The sequence below is a fragment of the Engystomops pustulosus genome, chromosome 4, assembly GCF_040894005.1.
Source record: "Engystomops pustulosus chromosome 4, aEngPut4.maternal, whole genome shotgun sequence".
Classification (NCBI taxonomy): Eukaryota; Metazoa; Chordata; class Amphibia; order Anura; family Leptodactylidae; genus Engystomops; species Engystomops pustulosus.
The window spans coordinates 106,788,090-106,813,030 of NC_092414.1; the positions used below are offsets into that span (position 1 = coordinate 106,788,090).

The 24,941-nt window shown below is 39.6% G+C and overlaps 1 protein-coding gene and 1 long non-coding RNA gene across 2 annotated transcripts in view; one reads left to right on the plus strand and one right to left on the minus strand.

Moving 5' to 3' along the window:
* The window catches only part of AASS (aminoadipate-semialdehyde synthase), a 60,437-nt gene that overhangs the window by 15,120 nt on the left and 20,376 nt on the right, over nt 1-24,941 (minus strand). Inside the window, exons 3-19 of the mRNA XM_072146996.1 lie at nt 22,803-22,979; nt 21,336-21,420; nt 19,898-19,965; nt 19,644-19,790; nt 18,310-18,388; nt 18,106-18,233; nt 16,101-16,249; nt 15,585-15,707; nt 15,387-15,498; nt 13,150-13,209; nt 12,985-13,052; nt 11,316-11,437; nt 10,600-10,729; nt 8,547-8,657; nt 7,452-7,560; nt 7,172-7,312; nt 3,111-3,278 (exon numbers count right to left, since the gene is read on the minus strand). Coding sequence (XP_072003097.1) covers nt 3,111-3,278; nt 7,172-7,312; nt 7,452-7,560; nt 8,547-8,657; nt 10,600-10,729; nt 11,316-11,437; nt 12,985-13,052; nt 13,150-13,209; nt 15,387-15,498; nt 15,585-15,707; nt 16,101-16,249; nt 18,106-18,233; nt 18,310-18,388; nt 19,644-19,790; nt 19,898-19,965; nt 21,336-21,420; nt 22,803-22,979 — 1,977 coding nt within the window. The remainder of the gene's footprint in view (nt 1-3,110; nt 3,279-7,171; nt 7,313-7,451; nt 7,561-8,546; nt 8,658-10,599; nt 10,730-11,315; nt 11,438-12,984; nt 13,053-13,149; nt 13,210-15,386; nt 15,499-15,584; nt 15,708-16,100; nt 16,250-18,105; nt 18,234-18,309; nt 18,389-19,643; nt 19,791-19,897; nt 19,966-21,335; nt 21,421-22,802; nt 22,980-24,941) is intronic.
* LOC140126940 (uncharacterized) lies at nt 3,525-9,746 on the plus strand. The gene is made up of 3 exons (XR_011854927.1): nt 3,525-3,690; nt 5,387-5,529; nt 9,516-9,746. It is a non-coding gene; the product is annotated as an uncharacterized lncRNA (long non-coding RNA).

The window sequence follows — 24,941 nt, forward strand, 5'->3', positions numbered from 1 at the left end:
AAAAATTAACAAGACAAATCAAACACGTTAGGTATCGCCATATCCCAAATAACAATAAATTTAAATATCAAACAGATCATATTAGTAACAGACTACGGCGAAAGGAAGAATTTTTTAATTTTATTGTACACAAGGTTTTTATTTTTAAAAATCTAAAACCTAATAAGACCTTTATAAATTTGTTATCCCTATTATCGTACCAAACTAAAGAATAAAGGAGAGAACTCAGCTTATACTCGAGTTTATATGGTAATATTTAATTTTGAGTCTCATGTAGGGCATCTCTAAAATTAGAATAATAATTAGATTAAATTAAATACAGTTCTATACATGAAAAAAATACAAAAGTATTTTTGAAGGTGAGGAACAAAAAGTGGAAACCTGATAAAGATCAGGTCGTTAAAGGGTTAAAAAAGGGGTATTCTAGGAATATGACAGGAAAATTCATATACAAATGGGTCCTTAACAACTAATATAATACAATACATATTAGCTTATATTTTGTTTCATTTTTTCCCCCTTGGCAGAAAAATGCTATTGACATGTTATTGACTGTAATGAACAATTAAAATGCTAATGGTCCGTTGATTATTTCTGAGTGGAGGAGACACAGGACAGAAGATGGCCAGTGGTCACATGTCCACATCACATGGCCTGCACCTGCCTGCGCAGGTCATGTGATCACAACTACATTTGGCTGTAGTTGGTTGGTTGCAGTGCATCCAGTATGACCAGTGTTGTGGTGAGAGACATTATCTCAGTGAGATAATGTGCAGTGATGGCAGTTACACATCATTACTATGGTAACAGAGCGGGACAGTCTATTAGATCATCACTAGGAGCACAGCATAAGAAGGAGGAGGAGTTACTGAGAACTAAAGGATCGTGGGACTTGTTTCAAGTGGCTGCCATCTTAATGATAACTCCACCTACTTTAGAAAGCTCTTAACATTTTGTCTTAAAATCAAACTATTTAAGCTCCATTTTGTGACTATTGACATTGAATTTTGTTATATTCATTTATTTATAGCATTATGGGTTTTTGTATCAGACGTTCATATTTCCTAAATACCCCTTTAATGAAATGTCGACTGCAGCCCGGTGGTTGGCAACTGCTTCTCTATAGAGTAACGCAGAGGTTCTTTGTGCATAACAGTTATAGGTTGTCTGACATTTGTCAACTTCTTTTTGCTCTGATATGGTTCCTCCACAGCAGCCAATGGGAAATTGGCATTTGTAGAGTTTGGCACTGCATAACCTTCCTTCTTAAGCCCAGTTCACATTTACATCTGGGCTTTCCGTGACACACTCAGTGTATGGAAAGCATAATAGAAATTACAAATACAGAACCTGTCGAGGGTGTGACCTTAGTGTTAGTTATTCCATGCCCTTATCTAACCTTTCCCGCCAATACCCATGTGTAATAATTCAGACTCAATTTTCCATTATACTAGTTTTCTAGATCTGTGCTTGCTGTCATTCTGTAGGAAGCTCCATTTTTTACTTCCAGTGGACAGAAATCTGCCCATGATCACACAGGTACACAGCTCGTTTGTATCATAGAGGGTAATCAGAGCTGTGTGTTATTGCGAGCAGATTTCTGTCCACTGAAAATAAACATTGCTTTCCATAGAATGGCAGCAAGCAGAGATCTAGAAAATTGTGAGGAATTGATACAGAAAGTATATTGGAAAATTGTATAATTTTTCATTATTCAAAGTTAAACATTTATTAGCTGGAAATGGGAATACCCCTTTAAATTCGCCACAGTTTCCATTTTCTTAACAAACACATAGTTAATAATTTCAGGATTTCTAATTAAGGTAGGAGACTGTTTAAGCTCCTAAGCTATGCACAACCAGCACTACCACAAGGAAACCGGCATTGTACTTTCCCATAACTCCCTAATCCTCCCGCTGTTTCCTGGTCAAGCAAACAAAATGAAGTCTCTTTCCCCGGCGGCACTGGCCAAACTTCTGCTGAAAACCCTATCCAAGGGCATCATACAGCAAATAGAGTTAGGCTTGCCCAGCAATGACTGCAGATCATAGAAGGTCATCTTGTGTGCCAATAGTAATACCTTCCTGATGCACTACATCGCCCAATCTGCCAATATTTCACTAAGTGAACAGGAAATCACAAATTTATACCCAACCCTGCAATGGATATCTTCTAGGTCTTCCTTATGAATTCTACTTAGTAGAACAGAGCTGAACAACTCACTGGCACTAACAACACTGACAAAAATAGGGAACCCTGTAACCAGTTAGTGAGGGTCTGTGTTATAACCTTCCAGAGATGCTTTTTCTCCTCCTCCTTCCTTTTGTCTGTCTTAGTTAAATTCCTCAGCAAAATAACCTCCATGTATTTGGCAAGCCTAATTTGCAGTCAGTCTAGACTCCTGTTGGTTGGCCACTGCCACTTCCAGGGAACTCACTCCACCCTGGAGACCCCAAGCTGGTACCAGGTCCATCACATTTAGCCAAACGTTGCCACTCACTCTATCAATGACTACAAATGTTCAGCTGAAACCTTGCCACCACAGACCTTGCATCCATAAATTCAGGACAAGACAAAGAGTGCAACTAAATACTTTCCTCAAGTACTGGGGATCCAACCACCGTCCGTAGGTCCTGGATTGCCTTGCTGGGTTACCCTGACCAATTTTGCATAGTAACTGCACCATGCTGCCCAGCAGCACTGGAATGATAGATGGCGGAACCAGAGAGTGACAACAGAAACTCTTCCCTGCCCAATTGGTTCATCAACCAAGTAGGGTGCCGCAGCCACATCAGCTTTGAAAGTCCGAGGGAGGAAGAAGGCCTCTCTAGCTAGGTGACACATGTAAACTTCACCATACCAAACCGGTGACCAGTGGATTGATCTCATTTCTCTATGCAGGATCATGCAACCCATGGTATAGATGGTCCCATAGAGAATGTGGATAGAATTAGTGCAGGTAAGATACTGAAACTTCTTGTGTCTCCACATATATATACACACACACACACACACACACACACACACACACACACACATTAGTTACATCTTCTAAAATACAGATTTGGAATAAATATCATTAAGTCCTTCCTTCGAGAGCCAAAACTTGCCTTGTATCGCAGGGTTCCCCTTATTAAGGTATGTGCTGACTGAATCCCATAGGGCTCTGCATATTTTGTACTGTCTCTGTTTGGAAAGCCTTCTAAATTCAAGCCAGGAAACCAGTCCATGTCTGTGACAGACTCCAGTAATGAGCCCCCAGCAGCAATATTAACAACCTAAGAAAAGAGAAACACACACATCAGAACATGGCAATGGGAAAAGATAGTTAAAAGGGGTATTCCCACAAAGACAAGATTCTTAAATATACTAAGGATAACAAAATAACACATTCTCTAATTCACTGTTATTAACAAAAATACAGCATTACACAGATATAATTGCAACTTGTCTCCACAGTCCTGGTGTATACAATTTTGGTTGCCATGGGAACCATAAATCCTCAGGTTTTTATGGTCGCGCAGGATAGATTCTTTTCATGCCACTCCCCCCTTCATTACAAGATGAGCTCACGCATAGACACACACAGACATTTCCTGCCAGCAAGCAGCATGCACAGACTTACTCTAGAAACTACAGATAATATAAGATCTTTATAGCAAGGGAAGGAGGCATGTAGCAGAGCTGACGGTGTGTTATAGCTGAGTTAGAGTATCATTGTCTGGTATATCCATCTCATGGATCTAATTATCTCACATCTCTCTTTTTCTATGTGTCATATACTACTAGAACATTCAGAATCGAAATGAAAGTGTAGATAAACCTGCACTCTGATAATTTAACCACACTGTCAGCACACAGCATCTCATAGCAAACAGAAATCATGAAGTATCTGTTCAGCTAGTCCCCCACACATTGTAAATTTTACCTTGACTACCACTGTGTGATAGGAGCTAAAACCTCTAAAATTGTAAGGGGGTTAAAATTATCTTTATTGTGTAAACATCACTAGGGAGAACTTTCTTTCTTAACCCTTTCACGACCCGTGACGTAATAGCACGTCACGGGTCGGCCACGGGTGCATGGAGAGGGCTCACGCGCTGAGCCCTCTCCATAGCCGGTAAGTCTTTGCTGCATATTGCAGCAAAGGCTTACCGGTAACACCCGCGATCGGTGCTAGCACCGATCGCGGGTGTTTTCACCTCGATCGCCGCCGGCAATGCTGCCGGCGGCTTTAAAAGCATGGCGGCGCGTGGGCGCCGCCATCTTTTCGAGGATCGCCGCTCCCCGTGACGTCATCGGGGAGCGGCGATCCGTCGCCATGGTAACCTCGGGTCTCGCGAAGACCCGAGGCTACTTCTGGTTAACCCATGCATTACAATGTGCTATCAGCACATTGTAATGTATGAGGAGTAAAATCCCCATATACTGCCATACTGTAGTATGGCAGTATATGAAAGGATCGTGCAGACCCCCTAGGGTTAAAGTACCCTAGGGAGTCTGAAAAGTACTAAAAATAAAAATAAAAAAAAGTTAAAAAAAAAAAAATTATAATAAAAAACCCTAAAAACTCAAATCACCCCCCTTTCCCTAGAACTGATATAAATATAAATAAACAGTAAAAATCATAAACACATTAGGTATCGCCGCGTCCGAAAATGCCCGATCTATCAAAATATGATAACGGTTTTTCACTGCGTTTAATCCCGTAACGGAAAATCGCGCCCAAATTCGAAAATGGCACTTTTTTTGTCATTTAAAAAAATTAAAAAATTCTATAAAAAGTGATCACAAGGTCGTACAGTCCTAAAATTGATAACATTGTAAACGTCATCAAAATCCGCAAAAAACGACACCACCCACAGCTCAGTACACCAAAGTATAAAAAAGTTATTAGCGCCAGAAGATGGCAAAATCCCCCCAAAAATTTTTGTACAGGAGGTTTTAATTTTTTTAAATGTATGAAAACATTATAAAACCTATACAAATTTGGTATCCCCGTAATCGTACCGACCCAAAGAATAGAGTAGACATGTCATTTGAGGCGCACAGTGAAATCCGTAAGATCCAAGCCCACAAGAAGGCGGCACAAATGCGTTTTTTTACCAATTTCACTGCATTTGGAATTTTTTTCCCGCTTCCTAGTACACGGCATGGAATATTCAATACCATCTCTATGAAGTGCAATTTGTTACGCAGAAAATAAGCCGTCACACAGCTCTTTACATGGAAAAATAAAAAAGTTATGGATTTTTGATCATGGGGAGTAAAAAATGAAAATGAAAAAACAAAAAAGGGCCAGGTCCTGAAAGGGTTAAAGAAATCCATTTAAAGCATCTGGCAAACAGCAGAAATTACTCTATAAACATTTATTTCTTTTATTCAGGTTTTCCCACTCATTCTGGTACAAATCACAGGGAAAAACAATGAAGATAACTAAATGTATCGTACGCGCTTACGCTACATGCAGCACTTCTGCATTTCGCAAATGAAGGACATTTGATAGGAGGCCAAACAATCTCCACCAAGGTCAGTAAAATGTTTTGGTCTCCACTGGTAAAAAGCCCTATATTCAGCACATTAGCATTTTGTAAAATGAAAAACATCCAAAAGAAGGGCAAGAGGAAATATGTTGCCAGCTTTTACACAGCACTGTCAGGTACGGTGTGACATTGCCATTATTTATTTTCCCCTTTTGCTAAAACTCACACATAATATTTAGAGGCAGAAAGAGGAACGTCACTTTAGATACTCTTAGGCTCTTTAGTGCCTAGAACCATGTTCTGGCATCATATTAAAAGGTACAAATCTCATTTTTTTAAATAATATGAATAATATAGGCATTTAGGACAGTTGACACGGTTACATTTCTAAGAATAAGTTGTAAGGAATTCAATACCCAGCAGCGAGGTTAGTCCATGAAACAAGACACTACTGTGACAGTGTGAATCTGCCCTAAAAGACATAGGGGCAGATTTATAAAAAGTGTCCTCAGGTTAGACAGTGCAAAGTTAGTCTAGACAGTCTTATTCTGCACTAGATTCATAAAGTGTCTTATACTAGGACAGATTTATCATCCAGCATTAGACTGTCTAGTCATACTCTGCACCTCCTATTACTTGGCTATTAGGACAAAATTCTGTCGGGTCAGCAGCATTTCTGGCGCAGGGACCTTGTTGCCACGCCCCCTTTGTCAAGCTGGTTGTAGAAGAGCCTGAAAATGGTCTAAAACCCTTTATAAATGTGCGCAGACAGTTTTTAGTTCAAACTACGACAGAATTCTGTCGTGAACAGATTAATAAATCTCCACCAGTTGGGAATATGAGCTAAGAATTAGATCAATGAGATAAAGGATGTGTGGCAAAATGAAGATAATGGATATATTTTTATGGTATTAGGTGGCTCCTAAATGGAGAAGAACAATGGATACAAAATAATGTCTAAGACCGAGTTAACAGTACTGTAGTTTAAGTATTTTGTCAATACAAAAGACACAACTCTAAATCAGGCCCCGAAATGTTATGAACCACAAAAGTAAATCAACTAAAAAGGATCATTTTACTCATACTGTTCATAATTGACAGATTTACCACACTGGCTCATGAATGGGAAATATGGCGCTTTGGTATGGTCTCATTAGGTATAGACAGAATTTTTTTTTTTTAAATCTGTAACATGTAGGTAATGGTCAACAGAAAAAAAATATAGCATGCCTCCCATGTCACAGTAGACAGCTCAGTGTGATACAGCTCAATCCCATGTTCGTACTTACTGCCCAATATCTAGTAGTACAGGAAGAAAAGAGAGAGAAGATCTTATATATTGAGAGATTTGTCATTTCAGTAGAACACGGGCAGAACATCTCTGTGCATCAACTACTGATGTAGTAGCTATGCAATGTGAATGGTGAAGAAGGGAGGAAGATGAGAGCCGGCTTGTGTTTGTGCAATACAGACACACAGCAGATAAAATATGACTAGTGCTAGGAGCATTTCCTACAATATGGAAATAAAGTTTTATGAATGCATGACAAGAAATCTTTATTGCAGAAACAGAACTGGATCCTAGCACAATATTTGTTTATTGTTTTTTTTTTTGCCCAAAGTTAGAACATAGCTTTTAATGAGCTAAAATAAATGCGTCAAAAAATATAAAATCTGTGCATACAAACCTCTCCATTTTTTAAATAGGTGGCTGGTTGTATTGTGTTCAAGAGAACACCGAGGGGGCTCCAAGAAAACTTGTACCTCAGCGGGTTGTCAGAACATTCAGGGGCTGGAAGACCTCCACAAAAAGATATGTACGACTCCACCTGTAGAAAACAAAATATTGTTAGACACAGTACAGTCCACCCAAAGCAAAAAGGCGAAGATTCTTCATTTTTCTGAACATTTTGGGATACGATTTAACAAAATATTCCTTGTAGATTTTGCATGGGAAAAAGGTCTTACCTTTGCTCCTACGTCTTTAGCTTTATCAAAACTTTCCATGGCCAACATATGGTCAAGACCTGGATCCAAACCCATTTCACCAACAATTGTGATCCCAGCAGCTTCCGTACTACATAGAAACACAGCTGCCTTAATTTTCTGCTGAATAGTTGTATTCACCTTGTTTATCAATTCTACAGTTGTTTAAATACGCTTATATTTATTAATTGCAATATTATATACTAAAATTAAAAACATTATCCAGTTATGTTTGCATTATAGAAAACAGCAATATATAGTTTCAGGACCTCAGCTTGACAATGAAAAGCATCCAAACCAAGTTGACCAAAAGATTCTAAAGCTTTAGACTGCAACTGGCAAGCAGAACATGCTACAAAAATGCTACTGGGGATTAGGTCTGCGCCCACAAAGGGATTATTCACAGCTAGTTAGCTACACCCATTGGTGGCTAACTTACTGTGATATACTGAAGCAGCGAAGTGGATTGGACCTCCACCTATTGCAACTAAAACCCACATTACAAACTGACCTGCACGGCTTTAAAGCATCACATATTCTTTATAAATGTGGGTGCAATGCCAACACTGAAAGCTGCGGGAGACCTGCAGCAATTCCTACAAGCGAGCCGCAACACCACCATTAAATTCCCAGCCATGCATCTGTCCTGTGTGTCCCCAGCCTAGAGGAAACTTATCAATTTACCCATAAAGAGCATGACAGTGTAACAAACTAATGGTTGAGACAACATCCATGAGTAGCAGATAAGTAGGCCAGAACTGAGGCAATGAGGCAATTAGCAGTGTTCTAGGCACAAGCACTGATACTTACCTACTGACAAGGAAGGCAACACAAGGAAAACAAAACATGAGACGAGTCTTCAAATAACAAAACTAATGCGCTTTTAGCCAAGACAGGCAAATTAAGCAAAATTTCATTTTAAAAGCATGGTTTTCCACATTAGGTGGAAAAGTCATATTTGAAGAAATATCACATCTGTACTATTCCCACTATGGACCATGTGAGAAAACTCTGTTTAATAATTATACATATGAATTAACAGAATGATTAAAAAAAAAAAAAATCAACATCTTATACCTTTGTTGGAGTTCTCTCATGGAGGGTGTTAGGTAACTGGTAGTTAGCAGGTTCACCTTATTTTTGATGCAATGCTTTGCCACCAATGGATGCACGGCATAAGGCAGTAAACTGAATGTTGTGAAACAAACAGAAGATTAAGTGACAAAAAAAACAAAGTATATTGTATAAACTAGACGCTTTTACTCCATGATACCACCACTAAAATTCACCAAGGGAAAACATGGCAGATCATAATTTTGAAATTGATTAAAGTAATGGTCAGGGTCAGATTATGGGGTGGGAATCCCATTGCAGGGTAGGGAGTCAAACCAAGAATAAGGGGGAAGAGCCTCCACATTGCCGAGTGTGGACAAAACAAAAGCAGCAGTGTCCATAGACTCCACAAAAGGTGAGAGCGGCAGTGCTGAATCATGTATGTGTAGGACTGTAGATGCCGGTCCTGTGTGTTCTTGGGAGTGTAATGTCCTGCAAGATGGGTCATCACTAAATTCAGGACCTTTAATTACACATCAACTTTGACACTGAAGTTACATTTGATTTATACTACAGGTATCCAACATTGATCCTCTGCTGCCATTGCCCAAGAGGAGCATTTAAATTTGTATTACATCATGCCTAGCACTAATGGGTTAATGTGCTACCCAGTTATGTTATGTACATTTTTCTGAGGTAGACAAGGATGTGATTGATTGGAATGCTAAGAATATTCCAGAACTGTCTAGGAGGAGCAAGTCTTTAAATCAAGCTCTGTCTGTCTAAGGCTCTGGGCAAGTCATTCTCACGGTTGAGATTCCTCCAGAGAGATAAATCCCGGCACCTAGCTTGCTGCTCTAGCAGCAGAGCCAATCTGCCTCCTATTTCAAGCCTTCTGACCACTGGATCAAGGCTGTGGTATTACTAAATTTCTAGTTCACAACGGAATCATTGCCACGGCCCACTAATCCACTATCTTGTTTGTCCCTGCAGGAAGGACCGTTTACAGCCAGTTTACCTGCTGATGATTTGAACCGAGTGCCAGTAAAGAAACCGAGTTACCACAAAGTATTCAATTGTCTCTGGCGCGGCATGCTGCTAACATTAAGGGCCTCCCCTTCACCATCTGCGGGGGGATACGTTAATATACACACACACCGGGGGGATCCCTTATCAAGTTTGCAGCCTCCCATTCTTCTTGAATCTTCCTGCTGGTCCTGATAGGCGTGGATGAGGCCTGTTCCTGTGGACCAAACCACCATGACATATCCTGGAACCGAGCCACTCTACAGCTAGTCACTCCGGTCTCAGGGAATATAGCTGCCCCCACACTGCGTTCAGTCCCTGGTGGGTAATGTTGCTTAGCGTAACGTTTATTAAGCAGACTCATCATGTTACATATATTTTAAGGGGTCTGAAAGTGGAATGCGTTTTACTTCACATGGAACTATAGATTTACAAATTAAGCCATGCATTTTACTTGCATGGTATCATCTGTGAAGATTCTCAACTCTGCCTTTAACCCAAAACACAATCCAGAAGATAGCAGCATCCACAAATGTATAAAGATGCACACTAAACCCGCATTCACATGATCGTATTGAGGGCTGTGATCTAGCTGCACAATTTGCGACCAGATCACAGCCCTCAGAAAATTGTATGGCATACGGTCACAGTGCATTGAACAGGCCACAAGGCTTTCTATGGAGAGGGATGAGGAGTTATAAAGCGGGTTCTATTCCTCCCCGATTTGTGGCATGGCCACTCCTCTCCTATGGAGATGGAGGAGGGAGCCACAAAACGAGCTGCAAACATTTCCCTGTTTGCAGTTTGTTTGCGTACATAGCCATGTGTAGATAGCCTTAGTGGAATGGCTGCAGTGGTACAGTAGTAATAGCACAGCAATTCCACAAGTGTGATATAATGTAAATGTTGTGGCTCCCAGGATGGACTTCAACCTTTGGAAGACAAAGATTGAGCTCCGTCCTCTGTCACAGCAAAACTGTAGGATAAAAATGCATCAGAATACAGTTTTCTGTTATAGTATTGCACAAAATGGAAATATAGCTATAGTCACCTGACAACAAGCTGATGTTTCCTCACTAAAGAGGACAGCTTCTCTTCACTCTTCGAGACATCCATCTCCAGTGGGGTTGTGTTGCTATACTTCTTTGCTAAATGATCCACTTGATCCTTATTATCGGACACTAAACACAGATATTAAACACAATAATTACATCTGGTAGATTAAAATATATCCTATAACATGTCCTAATAATACATTATGCTAACAATATAGTATCAAGCTGTACAACAAAATAAAAAAACCTTTATATTTACCTAGAGATGAGTCCAATGTAGCACATCGGACCCATCTCTTGTGCTCCTCACGCAATTCTTCATTGAATTTGCGGGCACTACAACCCAGCTTCATTGCGTGAGCGCCGTAACTATAGCGCATGCACAGTGAAGCCGGTATGTAGTACTTGCCTGTAAAAAGGCAAGTATAAATGTTTCTTTTATTTTAATAGCACGGTGATAGGGGTTTGCTGTAGGGTGATTTGGGACACTAAACCACTGGTCCATGAGGACCTGTGGGTGGTTTAGTGTCCAAAATAGCCCTGACAGGTACTCTTTAAAAGAACGTACACTACCGAATTTCAACAAATATGGGCTGCAATAAATATTTATAAACTTTATAAATAAGTCTTTAAACCCACAGTGGGTTTTCAGTATCATAGCACCCATAGAACAATTCAGATATACAATCCATATTTCACCTGCCATGATTACCTGCTGTAATTTCAACATTAGGATCTCTTGTAAGGTAGCTTATGACAGGCTCTGAAACATAACCGGATCCAAGTACCAGAATCCTTTTCTTTGATCCCACAGTCATTAACTGGGCATATTCTCTGGGAATTAAATAAATATACTTTCATTAAGCTTTGTAGAAAAGGTAATATTGTCCAATAAAAAGTTAGAGGTGGAGATAAAGGGAACCTGTAATTACCGTATTTACTTGAATAGAAGGTCAACCTGAGTATAAACCAAGGCCCCTAATTTAACCACAAATAACTGGGAAAACTTATTGACTCGTCTAGAAGCCTAGGGTGGGAAATGCATCAGTCACAGCCTCCCCTAGTAATGAAATGCCCCATGCAGCCTTCCCCCAGTAAAGAAATGGTCCATGCAACCCCCCATAACATGACAAACCAGGGAGACTTACCACGGTCAAGGTGCCTGGATCTATGAGTAATTCTTCTTATTTCTAGCCTCCTTCTGTTCAAAATCAACTATTCATTTTATGCTAATGAGCCTGAAGGGCTCTGTGGGCTGTTACCAGAGACCCTCAGAGCTGTAGCTTCATAGGCTGATCGATTGTGCAAGGAGCACTTCCCCCCTCCCACCATGTGCTGAAACTTTATCTGCTGTAGTGAGATTAAAGGGGTTTTCCCACAGACAAATGTTAGGCCCTATCCATGGGATAGGGCCTAACTTGCTGATCAGTGTGGGTCTCAGTGAAGAGACCTCCACAGATCACGAAAATGAGGGGTCTACCGGACCCCATCTACGCTCCGTTGGACTAATAGAGCAGATGGCCACAAATGACCGTTCTGCTCCATTACTCTCTATGGAGCTCAGCAATTTCCGTCAGCTCCATAGAGACTAAGGGAGCAGAACGATCATGGACAGCCGTCTGCTCCATCTGTCACAGAGTGACAAGGGGTCTGACCGAGGTACGTGGGACCCCATCAGACCCCCTCTTTTTTTGTTATCTGTGGGGGTCTCAGCACTGGGACCCCCACTGATCAGCAAGTTAGGCCCTATCCCGCGGATATGGGGAACTGCTTAGGTAGCAGTGGAGAGAAGGAGAAAGGGCAACAGCCTGTGAAGCTGCAGCACAAAGGGGTTCTGGTAACATCCCCACAGCCCTTCTGGCTCATTAGCATAATTTTAAAAGTTGTTTTTAGCATGGATAACAAATATAAGATTGCCACAGCCATGGTGTCTATATCTAGGAGTAAGCATCCCTGGTTTATCCTGCTTGATTTTGAGCTAAGATTTTCTTTTAACTTCAACAGAATTGTAAATAAAGCAAACCATTTGTATGTGTGCGCATATTTTCTTAAAGAGATTTTCCAGAAAATATAAAAACTTATCAATATTTTACCAACTTGTTTCCCACTTCCTGTTCCAGTTTTAAAATAATTAATCTGGTTGGCGGTACCTCAAATAGGCTGCTGCAAACTAAGCTGACTCATGTGTTGCCAAAATGGAGCAGAGAGGGACCAACAATGTAAAAAAAAAAAAAAAAAAAAAAAAAAAGTTATATGTTAAGGATGCAGGGATTGTGTTACACAGGTGCTTGCATTAATTCACCTTGCAGCCTCCATTTAAGTTTGAGTTCAAAATACCCACGATCTATAGTTACATGCAACTAAAATTGAATTTATGTTACCTGCTTTCCCTGAGCTTCTGTATGTATTTGTATTTAGGAGTTAGTGTACCATTGCTTGCAATAACAGCCTGGGTGTACAAAATACACAAAAAGAAAATCAATTCATACTTCTTCAAAGTGGAACATTACAGATTGCTTATAACTAAAAAGGGTTGAAAGACTTACATCTCTGACAACTGGAGAAAAATTTTCCTGATCAAGTGGTTTTGAGGCATCTGACATGAGCTAAAGAGGGGAAGACATATAGCTGGTCAGAAACATTGGGTTGAGGCAGTTTCACTGAAATATTGCATCACAAGTGAATTCTTAAATCTACAGCACTAAAATAAAAGCATTCAGACTTTAAGCTATTGCCGACTGATGAGTATCATGCAAAGTGGTATATCGCTCTACCTCCTGGCTGAACAGCAGTGGCAGCACTGTTACAACTATAAGTGTTCAGCCGACAGATATGGAATCCTTGCAGAATTTTACACTATGATGCTAAACGCTGGTCATATGCACTACGCTTGTTCTGTGGAATCTGACCAGCACACGGTCCGTTTCCACAGCCCATGCATTTTCATGGCATTTTTGAAGACAGTTGCATTGGAAAAAAAGGATACAGGGAACGGAACCCTCTGTGTGTCTGACATATTCTTCGGCTTATCATTTAAATTATACTTAAAATTTAGCATGAAGTTTACATTCTGCATTTTAAAAAGTGGAATCTGGAGGCGTTAGAGAGGGCCCCTTCTTTGGCTGAGAATCTGATGAATTCTACAGAGGTAACCGCGAGAAAGCCAGCCGCCAATTTAAGGAGAGGAATGTTCACTAAAATTATTTCTCTAGGTGTATGTTCTTTAACATGATTTTCCAGTTCCTTCAGCCAGAAGAGTAGGGTTCTGGCTACGGAAGTGGCCGTAAGGTTAGTCTTAAGGTTCAGCATTGAAGTGTCCCAGGTCTTTTTGAGTAGTGCTTCCGATTTTCTATCCATAGGATCTCGAAGCTGTCCCGCATTTTCAAATGGTAGATTCATCTTTTTTGATACTTTGGACACCTGTACATCCACCTTAGGACATGGGCCCAAATTTTGGAATCGTTAGGTTCAAATAGTAACCGCTATTTGAAGTTCTTGGAGATGGTTATCTTCTTTTCGGGGTCCTGCCATTCTGTAGAAATCAATTCCTTCAGAGTGTCATTAACAGAAAAAAACCCTCTTCCGTTTGCTCCTTAGGCCCCGAAGAGATCCTCTTCTATTAATCTAGGAGGGACAACATCTTCAATATTTAGTGTGTCTCTTACAGCTTTAACCAGTTTGTCCATTTCCTCAATTGGAAATAGGTATCTAGTTTCTGAATCTTGAGAGACAACAGGAGTAGCCTTAGTGTCTTTATAGGAACAAGACGGGGAATCTGAATCCTCAGAATCGTATGCAGGTGTAGTAAGGTCTAATTCCACTCTGGCTTTTTTAGGGTAGGGACCATGAAGCACCTGTGAGATAGTGGCAAGAGATACAAACTTTTCTCCAATGAATCCCTTAAGCTCATGCATGAATGAGGTTTTTTCGTCTCTCATTATTTTATCTATGCACCATTTACAAATCGTTTTTTTGTATGTGTCAGACAGCTTATTAAAGCACATATTACATCTTCTACAGCTCTTAACGTCAGAAGATTTGGATTTAGCTTTAGCCACTTTTGCCCCTTTCTCCTGCATCTCCTCCTTGCCTTTCCCCCTTTCACCAGATTCCCCTGGAAGGGAAGGAGGAGAAGATTTTGTTGCAGGAGATATCATATAAACATATATAACACATGTCATACCATGTGAGGAACTCTCCAGCACACTTACAGGTACCAGCTGGTGGAGAGAGCCTGCATCTGCCTCTTCAGATATGTCTGAAACACACAGCACCCGACCTGCATGGCTTGGTCCAGGACCGCGCAATGGGTAATGTGTTCCGTCCCCCCATTACACCTGGACGATGCGAGGGAGAGATTCTCTCCATCCTGACCCTGTGGGAACAGGAAGAACACTGGTGGGAGGGGACTTTTAACCTCTCTCCTTCCTGTTCCCACAGAGATCAAAGGGCATCCTCCAGGTGGCCATCATGGGGGACATGGTGGAAAACAAATCTTTTAAGCTAGACGTTTTTGGAAGTTGCATTGTCTAGTCTCCTAAAATAGGGGGGGGGGAGATGTAAAAGAAACCCCTGGCTCTGGTGTGAACTGAGCCTAAAATGGAGGAATCTCCTGTGTACAGCATGGAATTAAGTACCATGATTAAGACGCTTGATATTTGAAGATTTCCTTAAGAACAGAGTCTGTTCCAAGATGATTTATAGAATAAAGCATGAATGATGTTGGCCTGAGAACCACTTACCTGACGCAGCAAAAAAAAAAAAAATCTTTCCTCACACTTACCATCTCCTCAATGTATGGGAACAACAGGTCTCCAAAATACTCAGTGGCTTCAATTGGAAGTTGTGCAGGCAAATTGTCAATGGAGCACATCAAAATACCATTCCCTTCCACACTAGAACACAAAATGCAGGTTTATTCCTTAAATAATAAAATCATTCATTTCTGTTATATGTGAGAGAAAAGAATGGAGTAGCTTACCTGTCATGAATAATATGCTGGTCAGCATCATACATGCAAAATGGCATATCGATTGTTGTACATTCAGTCATGAACTCTATGGATCCCCCTGTGTCTGCAGATATGTCACCAATGGCCAAGAGTCTGGAGAAATAAAATTGATAAACATGTAGGACAATGTGATGTGTGTATGAAAAACTACAGTTCATGATGCCTTTCCCGTGGATAGAGTGTCCTGCTCGTATGTGTGGGCCCATTGGAAGGAGGCCACAAAGAGGGGAGAGTTGTGTTGGCTACCAGCAACAGAAGAGAAGCATATATACAGCAATGTGTTCACATCAACAGTACTTCTCAATTAACAGATGGTTCGCTTTAATTGTAACCAACATATACAGATATTGCTAGTGTAAAGTACTATACATGTCAAACCTATAAAAGAATTCCAAAAATAAAATACCATATACAAATAAATTTTTATTATAAATAATATTTGTCACGTATTCTTCATACTCATGCAGATGCAGAAGTGGAGCCTACTTGTGAGGTAGTTCTGGACATCCCTCTGTGACAACTGCACCAGATTTAACAGGAGCTAGTAGCCTCTGAGCATCCCGTCTGTTCAGCAAACGGGGGGTATGTGGATCCCAGTATATTCCATTAATCAAGCATGTTGTGTAAGGCGCAATCTTCAAGGAAAAAACATAAAACAAATAAGTCATGACCAAAAAAAATAACAGAGCTAAATAGTAAGAGGTACAGATCAAAAAAAAAAAAAAAAAACCCCCCCTTTAAAGTTTAGGATTTAAAGTTAGGATACAAGTGCACATATTAACCCCTTCACAACTGCTATATGGCTATATACATCCTATTTGCACATATGACCATTTAAGGTTTGACACTGTCACATCTTCTGAAACACACTTTGGTTGTCCTATTAAAGAAAGTTAAATCCCCTTTAAAATAACATCAGGAGTGTGTTTCTAGATACAACAGAACTGGAGATATCCCAGGTTAAAATTAGTCAGCAATTGATATTTGCACTTAAAAATCACATTTTTATAGTTACAGTAGATATTCCTGGTTCTGTTTCACCTAAAAAACAATCCTGATTAATTTAAAGGGGGGCAATTTAAAGGAGTTTTCTAGGTGACAGGGTTCAGAAAATATGACCATTTGAAGTGAGCTTTCTTCAGACTGTCAGCTGAAGGTAGAAAACAGACAGATCTTCTCAATTTTACCGCTTAATTAGAAAAGATTAATGGGGAAATCTGTCAAAAATAGTATATTTTTCACATTTTTAGTTATTTGTCTATTCTATTAAAAATATGTTATTATTAATAAAATTATTCTATCAAGTTAAAGGGGTTTGCCCACAAAAGAAATGTCAATCCTCTAGTGATGTTTACACAATAAAGATCATTTTACTTCACAATTTTACACAGTTTTATTGATGTTTTAGCTAAGTGATGGTCAGTGTAAGATTTCAGAGTATGGGGTGGGGACTCTCTAAGCAGACACTTCATGATTCCTCTAGTGCTGTGAGATACAATGGGGGTCATTTACTAAGGGGCCGATTCGCGTTTTCCCGATGTGTTACCCGAATATTTCCGATTTGCGCCGATTTTCCCTGAATCGCACGCGATCGGATTGTGGCGCATCGGCATGCACGCGACGGAAATCAGGGGCGTGGCCGAACGAAAACCTGACGGATTCGGAAAAACCGGCGCATTTTTTTTAAAAAATGTGTCGCGAAAATTGCACTTACCTTCACTCAGCCCGGCTCGGTGTATTCCAGTGCATTCAGATGCTCTTCAGCAGCGTCGGAGGAACTACCTTAATAAATCCCGGCCGGACCCGAATCCACCGCAGAGAACGCACCGCTGGATCGCAAATGGGCTGGGTAAGTAAATCTGCCCCAATGTGCCGAAAATATGTTTAGATTATCAGGGTACAGGTCTATATACACTTTCAGCTTCTGAACAGATAAGAGATGAGTGGAGATCAATGAGATGTATATTATCTGCCTGTAGTTCTCCTCTTGCTGATGCAGTTTGCTGGCAGGAAGTTAGTGTGTGTGTATCTTGGAGAGCTTGTCCTGGAATGCAGGGGGGAGGGCCCCCTGCAAGGAGCAGAGAGCAGAGAATAGCTCAGCTCCACAAAGTGAGGCAAGATGGGCGTCGACCATAAAGTCAGAAGATCCAGGGTCGGAAACCAGGGGCAACTGAAATTGTGTACACCAGGACTAATCGAGACAAGTTGGTGTTATATCTGTGAAATGCTGTATTTTTGTTAATAACAGTGAATTAAAGAAAATGTTTTGTTATCCTGAGTATATTCAAGAAACTTGTCTTTGTGGGAATACCCCTTTAAAGTCTCTCGGGTCATTAAAAAAAAAAAAATGTTATGATATGTTAAGCAGTTCCAAATATATTATCATTTGAAGAAGAACAGAACTGCAGCCATGTACTCAGACACCTATGACCTTCGGTCATAAAAGGGGTTAATAAACTTCATCCCATATCAATGGTAAAGAGAAGCTTACATCAGTATTAAACCTTGATGTATAAAGTTCTGGATTCTTGTCATATTCTACAGGGTCATAGACTCCATCAGTTTTCCTTACAAGGTGGTGGTGACGACTTAAAACCGTTCCATATACTTTTCTGAGATCTACAGGAAAGATGAAAAATAATAACATTGTAGGTTGCAATTACGTAGCAAAACTCAGCCAATAAATGCACATTACCTCCATTCTTGGAAACTTCTTTCAGCTCATGAGGTTCAACAAACTCACAAGGCAATTCATTAAATATTTCCTGAGCACCCTATACACAAAAGAAAATCTAAGTATGAAAAAGAAAAAAGAAGCAGAAATCCACTGCTGCTAAGAGTATAACATTTAGAAAGCTTCTTGAGAATATCAGAAAATATTGTCCATTTTCCTCCACAGATTTGTATAGTCTATGAGTGATCCGTGCAAAAAATGGCTCTGACTAGGATATGCTCGACTTTATAACTCGCATGGTCCATGAAGATGACATCCATGGGCACTGACCCTTCATGACTACCATACGGCTATATACATCCTATTTGAACATACAACATGTATAGACATCATGACAGTGACACAATTCAAACAACTTTAATCTTAACCTAGAAACACAGTTTTAGGTGTTTGTAGGTGCACGGGTCCGGTATCACCTGAAGGCCAAATGGAGAAGGAGCTTCAGGGAGACTGAGCTTACGGTTTGAAAAATAGAAAAGTACAGGCAGTCCCCGGAGGTTTGTTCTTAAGTTGAATTTGTATGTAAGTCGAAACTGTATATTTTATCATTGTAAATCCAGACAAAAAAAATTTTGGCCCCAGTGACAATTGGAGTTTAAACATTTTTTGCTGTAATGGGACCAAGGATTATCAATAAAGCTTCATTACAGACACCTTACAGCTGATTATTGCAATCTGGGACTATACTAAAGCATCCAGTGAGCTTCACCAGAGGTCAGAGGGGTCTGTCAGTAACTATGGGTTGTCTGTAAGTCAGGTGTTCTTAAGTAGGGGACCGCCTGTACATGCATCCTCTGCATCTTTAGTTGAACCCGGTGAGAGGTGATGAATTGCCACCGTACATATTTTGGGAAAGGTTACTACAGTACTTAATATTTTTGTAATTTTCCCCATTAAAGTTTTTTTTTTTTATTATTGTTTCACATTTTTAGGCATTTGTCTGCCAATTCAATTCAATTCAATGAATACAAAATATTTTATCTTAAGAAAATTATTCAAGTTAAAGTCACACATGTCACATATAATTAATAAATCTGTTCCGAGGATATCATCATTTAAAGAAGAGCAGAACAGAATTGCAAAATTTGACCTGGACATTTAGGCACACTGATGATTTTCACTTTGATGTGCTGCTGACCTCACATTTAGCAGATCCTCGTAATGAGCAGGAGACAGAGTCCTGCTTCCTGCTACTCAATCTTGAATACAACTGGATAATGTAAAAGCTAAGATTCTAAATTTAAATACACCAAAATCATATGTTCTAATTAAAGTAAGCATGTCAACTCTCTTACTTTTGAAACATTGCCTGTCCCGGAAAACACAAAGGTCAGCGGTCCAATAGATTTTGGCATCAAGCCGAGAGCTATTTCATATCCCGCATCCCTCACAGCCTGGACAGCTTGGCTGCTGTTTCGGTAGTTATGAGCCATACCTATGTGCTGCAGAACACAATTCCTTTATTATAAAACACTGAAGAATGGCCAAAAATCATATCCACACCTAATCTGGATGGCGATATAGCCTATTAATACCAAATACAACCTACCATGAAAGGCGTGTGGTGTCCAAGAGCAAGAAAACGGAGGCCCAACCCATGCAACATATTGATCATTCCTACGTAAACAGATTAAACATGTTCAAGTAAACATCTTCTTGGGACAAAAGATCCTATTGTAATGGAACTATTCATTGTATAAATACGCATACTCCCAAAACATGCCATTCACGTATGGCATGTATGGCATTAAAGCAAAAAATAAATAAATGAAAAACAGAACACATAACTGGCTATATAACTTGGAACAGCGTGACAATGCAGTTCCAGGACAAAATTTTTGTGCCATATACTTTTACTTGGAATTTAACCCCCTTCAAGGCTGCCATATGGCTATAAATGTACTAATTGCACATACACTGTGAAGCACAACTCTGGAGTCCTATTACAGAGCAGAATCTCCCCATCAGGATTGTGTTTTTATGTGCCATATAACCCAAGATCTTCACTGTTAAAAATCCCTTTTCTTCTGCAAACTTTTCTACAACTTTTAAATCGTGAATGAAACTTTAACACACATCTTCAGTTTGTGTTTCTAAGTGACCCAATCTTTATGTGATGTTAAAGGAGAGATTCTGCTTTTTAATATGATAAACACGGTGTTTCTAGGTGCCACAGTTCAAGAGATGTAACAGTATGAAGAGAGCCCCCTTCCAGCCTGTAAGGTAAAGGCAGATGCAGATGGAGCTTAGCAAAACCCTTTGCTCCTGTCTGAGCCTGAGAAATGGTGATGGATTGACACTGTGCATATTTCTAACATATTTTGCTAAAGGTTTATACAATTTACTGCTTAATTAAAAAAATGAAAATGGAAAAATTAAAACAAAATTATTTTTTCACACATTTAAACATGTGTCTTCTAATTCTTTAAAAAAAATATGTTAATGGAATTATTCTATCAAGTCTCATATGTAAAAAATCTAAGTAAAAATTGTTATTATATGATAAGCAGTTCATTGACATGGACATTCTGGAACCAATGACCCTCGGTAACAAAGAGGTTAATGATAATTTTTGAATTTAATGATAAATATTCTGCAAGAATTATAGAATAAATCTAGGTGACAACAATATACAGGCAGTCCCCGGGTTACATACAAGATAGGGTCTGTAGGTTTGTTCTTAAGTTGAATTTGTATGTAAGTCGGAACTGTATATTTTATCATTGTAACCCCAGCCAGAACTTTTTTGGTCTCTGTGACAATTGGATTTTAAAAATGTTGGGTTGTCATAAAAATCAATATTAACAATAAAGCTTCATTACAGGCACCTGTGATAACTGTTACAGCTGATTATTGTAGCCTAGGACTAAAGTACAATAAATTACCAATATGCAGAGGTCCGTTTGTAACTAGGGGTTGTATGTAAGTTGAGTGTTCTTAAGTAGGGGACCGCCTGTACTGTATCCTCTGGCAAATTAGACTATTACCTGCTACACCAGCCCACTGTCCAAAAGCCACAACTCGCATTCCCCGATGATCCACCATTTTTTCATAATCAATGAGTCGAACTTCCTTTGGGAAAAACAATGTTAAAATGTAAACCTTACAAAAAGATGCAAACCTAAAATAAAATGCCATAAAATATAATGAGGGGGAAATGGAGATGAGAGAGGCACATGACATGTGGAGGAGAAGGAGATGGGAGAGGCGCGGGGCATGAGGGGGAGAGGGAGATGAGAGAGGCGCGCAACATGTTGAGGATATAGAGATGAGAGAGGCACACGACATGAGGGGGAGATGGAGATGAGAGGCGCATGACATGTGTAGGAGATGGGGGAAGGCACAGGTTGCTTTTATCCCCTTAACGACCTGGCCTTTTTTGTTTTTTCATTTCTATTTTCCACTCCTCACCTTCAAAAATCTATAACTCACTGTGCGCCACAAATGACATGTCTACCTTATTATTTGGGTGGTTGCGATTATGGGGATACCAAATTTGTATAGATTTTATAATGTTTTCATACATTTACAAAAATTAAAAACTCCTGTACAAAAATATTTTTAGATTTCGCCATATACTGGCACCAATAACTTTTTCATACTTCGGTGTACGGAGCGCTTTGGGTGGTGTCAATTTTTTTGCGATTTGATGACGTTTTCATTGCTATCATTTTTAGGACTGTGTGACCGTTTGAAAAATATAAAAAAATCAATGAAAAGTGACCAAAATGGCAAAAAGTGCTATTTTCGACTTTGGGCTCTATTTTCCATTACAGGGTCAAAAGCAGTGAAAAACCATTATTATATTTTGATAGATCTGGCATTTTCGGATGTGGCAATACCTAATGTGTTTATGATTTTTACTGTTTAGCAATATTTCTATCAGTTCTAGGGAAAGGGGGGGGGGGTTGATTTGAATTTTTAGGGTTTTATTTTTACTTTCACTATTTTTCAGACTACCTAGGGTATTTTAACCCGAGGTTGTCTGATCGATCCTATCATATATGGGGATTTTCCTCCTCATTCATTAGCATACCCTAAAAATATACATTTAATAGCAGTATGTAGCAGTAGGTGGGCTCCTAGAATCAATTTCAACGGTGGGCCATAGGCCCCCACCAGTCTGACCCTGGTTATGATGATGTTCCAAGTGATGACATGACATTTTTCTCTAGAATAAACGTGGAATGTTGTTCATGAAAAAATATATGAAACCCCCTGAAAATATGCCCTAAACCATTTTTCAGAGGCAATCCACAAGATGTGATGACATCTCCTGCACAAAGACCTTTGGCCCAATGGGAACAGAGGTAGGAGATCAACCTCTGGAAATAAGGAGGCCTTCTAGAGAGGCCTGTCCCCTCAGAAAACACATAAAAATGTAGGAGGATTCCTTATACATACAAGACTATTCTCAGTCCATAGTACAGAACATAAATTGTGTCAATACTTACCTGTTTCAAAATTTCATCTAGCAATGACATATTTGCCTCTTGAGCCTTAATAGTATGAGAAAAGAAAGCATACGTCTTTTTAGGGAGGAGTTTTTCTTCTGGGGGTCTTTTCACACCTACAATAAGGGACGCCTCAGAGATGTCTTCTTGAAGAATTCCACCAGCTTTGATATAGTCCTTAAGAAAAAAAAAAAAATAATAATAATAATAATAATTTTAATATTATTCACGTGGAACCAGTGTTTAAGAGTGGGGGCGTTAGGGTAAAGTACTTTCCTAGACTTAAAGGGGTTAGCCACTCTTTTATATAAATTGCCCATGTGCCAATACTGCCTTAATAAAAATCCATGAATGTTCAACAAGTGATTTATCATCCCTGATGCTTACATTAATGTGGTCTGTAAACTGTCCGTGGATATTTGTTACATGTCTGTGCACTGGTGAATAGAAGGGACCCACAGGAGTTGACTCATCCTGCACCCCCACCCCACTTCCTGTGTCCGTCAGTGACATACTGTGGCAAGGGAAAAAAAAAAAAAAAAAAGGACACAGTGGAGCTCTCCATTAGGACGGACTGATGGAGTGAGACACAGGAAGTTGTGTATATATGCAGCATGGTGGGAACAGGGAAAGCCGAGGCGCTCAGAGGAGGCAAAGGTACGGGTCCATATACATATATATTGAAAAGTGGCCAACCCCTTTAGAGTATTATGTTATGCCATATTTGATTTATAAAACGTACTTATGAAGCAGATAACCTTTATTTTCTAAGTAAGAAATTGATCACTCTTTACAGCTATGGATTTTAGAAAGACATTTCAGTCTCTCCACCTAAACAAACCTTCTGTGGTTTTTAAAATCTTTAGCTTTATTTTAAGCATTTTTTTTATTATGTTGTTTAAAAAAAACAAACATTCCGAATCTCACTCTCCTCAGGAACTCTAGTACACATGGTTATTTTTATCTATAAGGCTCCCAAGTGGCTGCACATCACATAGGTTAGGTACAGGCAGACATCAACTGGAATAGATTTCATCATGGGTGCATCCCCTGCATCTTTATAAAATTTTTATTTATGTAATACAGCAAAATGTTGGGGGGAACGTTGTGCCAAAAATTACCACACATGTTATGAAAAATCAACCACTTACTTTAAGTCCAGCTAAAGTTTTATTTCACCTCACTTGAAAGTGGAAAGTAAGTGTAGAGGAAAGAATTGTCTGTCTCCTTTTCTTTTCAGGTCTTTTAAAGCGTCGCAATGAGGCAAAACTTGACGCTTTCTTTTCTATTAGTTTTTGAACTAGTAAGAGAGAAAATGTATCTTTCTGGCAACAGAAGGTGTCCTTGAATCACTGGAACAAAGCGCTGTCATTCAAAATGTTTCATGGATTGCCCATAAATGCAATAAATGTCCACATTGTTGACCCAGAGTACAAAAGTAGATGGTGAAGAAATACTGTTACATTTGAAACAAATGAATTGCTGAGCTCAGTCCATTTTATTGTCGACGTCTTTATGAATTGACACTTTATAACCCTTGAAAGTGAAAAAGTGTTCCAAATAGATCAGTGATGACACAACAGAACCTGAATAGTAGTCAAGAAATGCTAGCAGTTGGTTTTGTAATGTATTGCTTGCCTTTATATAGCAGCTCCTGTCTTTTCAATGAATACCGTCTATTATGTTCATAAACCACTCAAAGTAATAGTCTGAACATGAACTGGGACATAATATGAAGCCTTTCTGTTATGAGCAGCTCACCCCTACAGAAAATGACTGCTATTTGCTGTCAGACCCAAGTACAAGACCCACTTACATACAAGTAAAAACATTTCCATAGCAGTCTCTATATTGGAAGTATGCAAAAAATCCACAGTAGGGGCTTGCACAAAATACTTAGAGGACCCATCAGGTAAGTTTACAAAAAAACAAAACAAAATATATTTTCATAAACCGCCATTAGAAAGCATTGCCCATATCCCTTCATTGTCCCTCTACATCAGTGATTTTCAACCAGTGTGCCGTGGCACACTAGTGTGCCGCGACACATGGTCGGGTGTGCCGCAGGGAAAGTTCCCAAAACTCTGGTGCCCCTGTGTTTTGTTTCCCCGGCAATGCGCAGCTATGCGCAGTCACGGC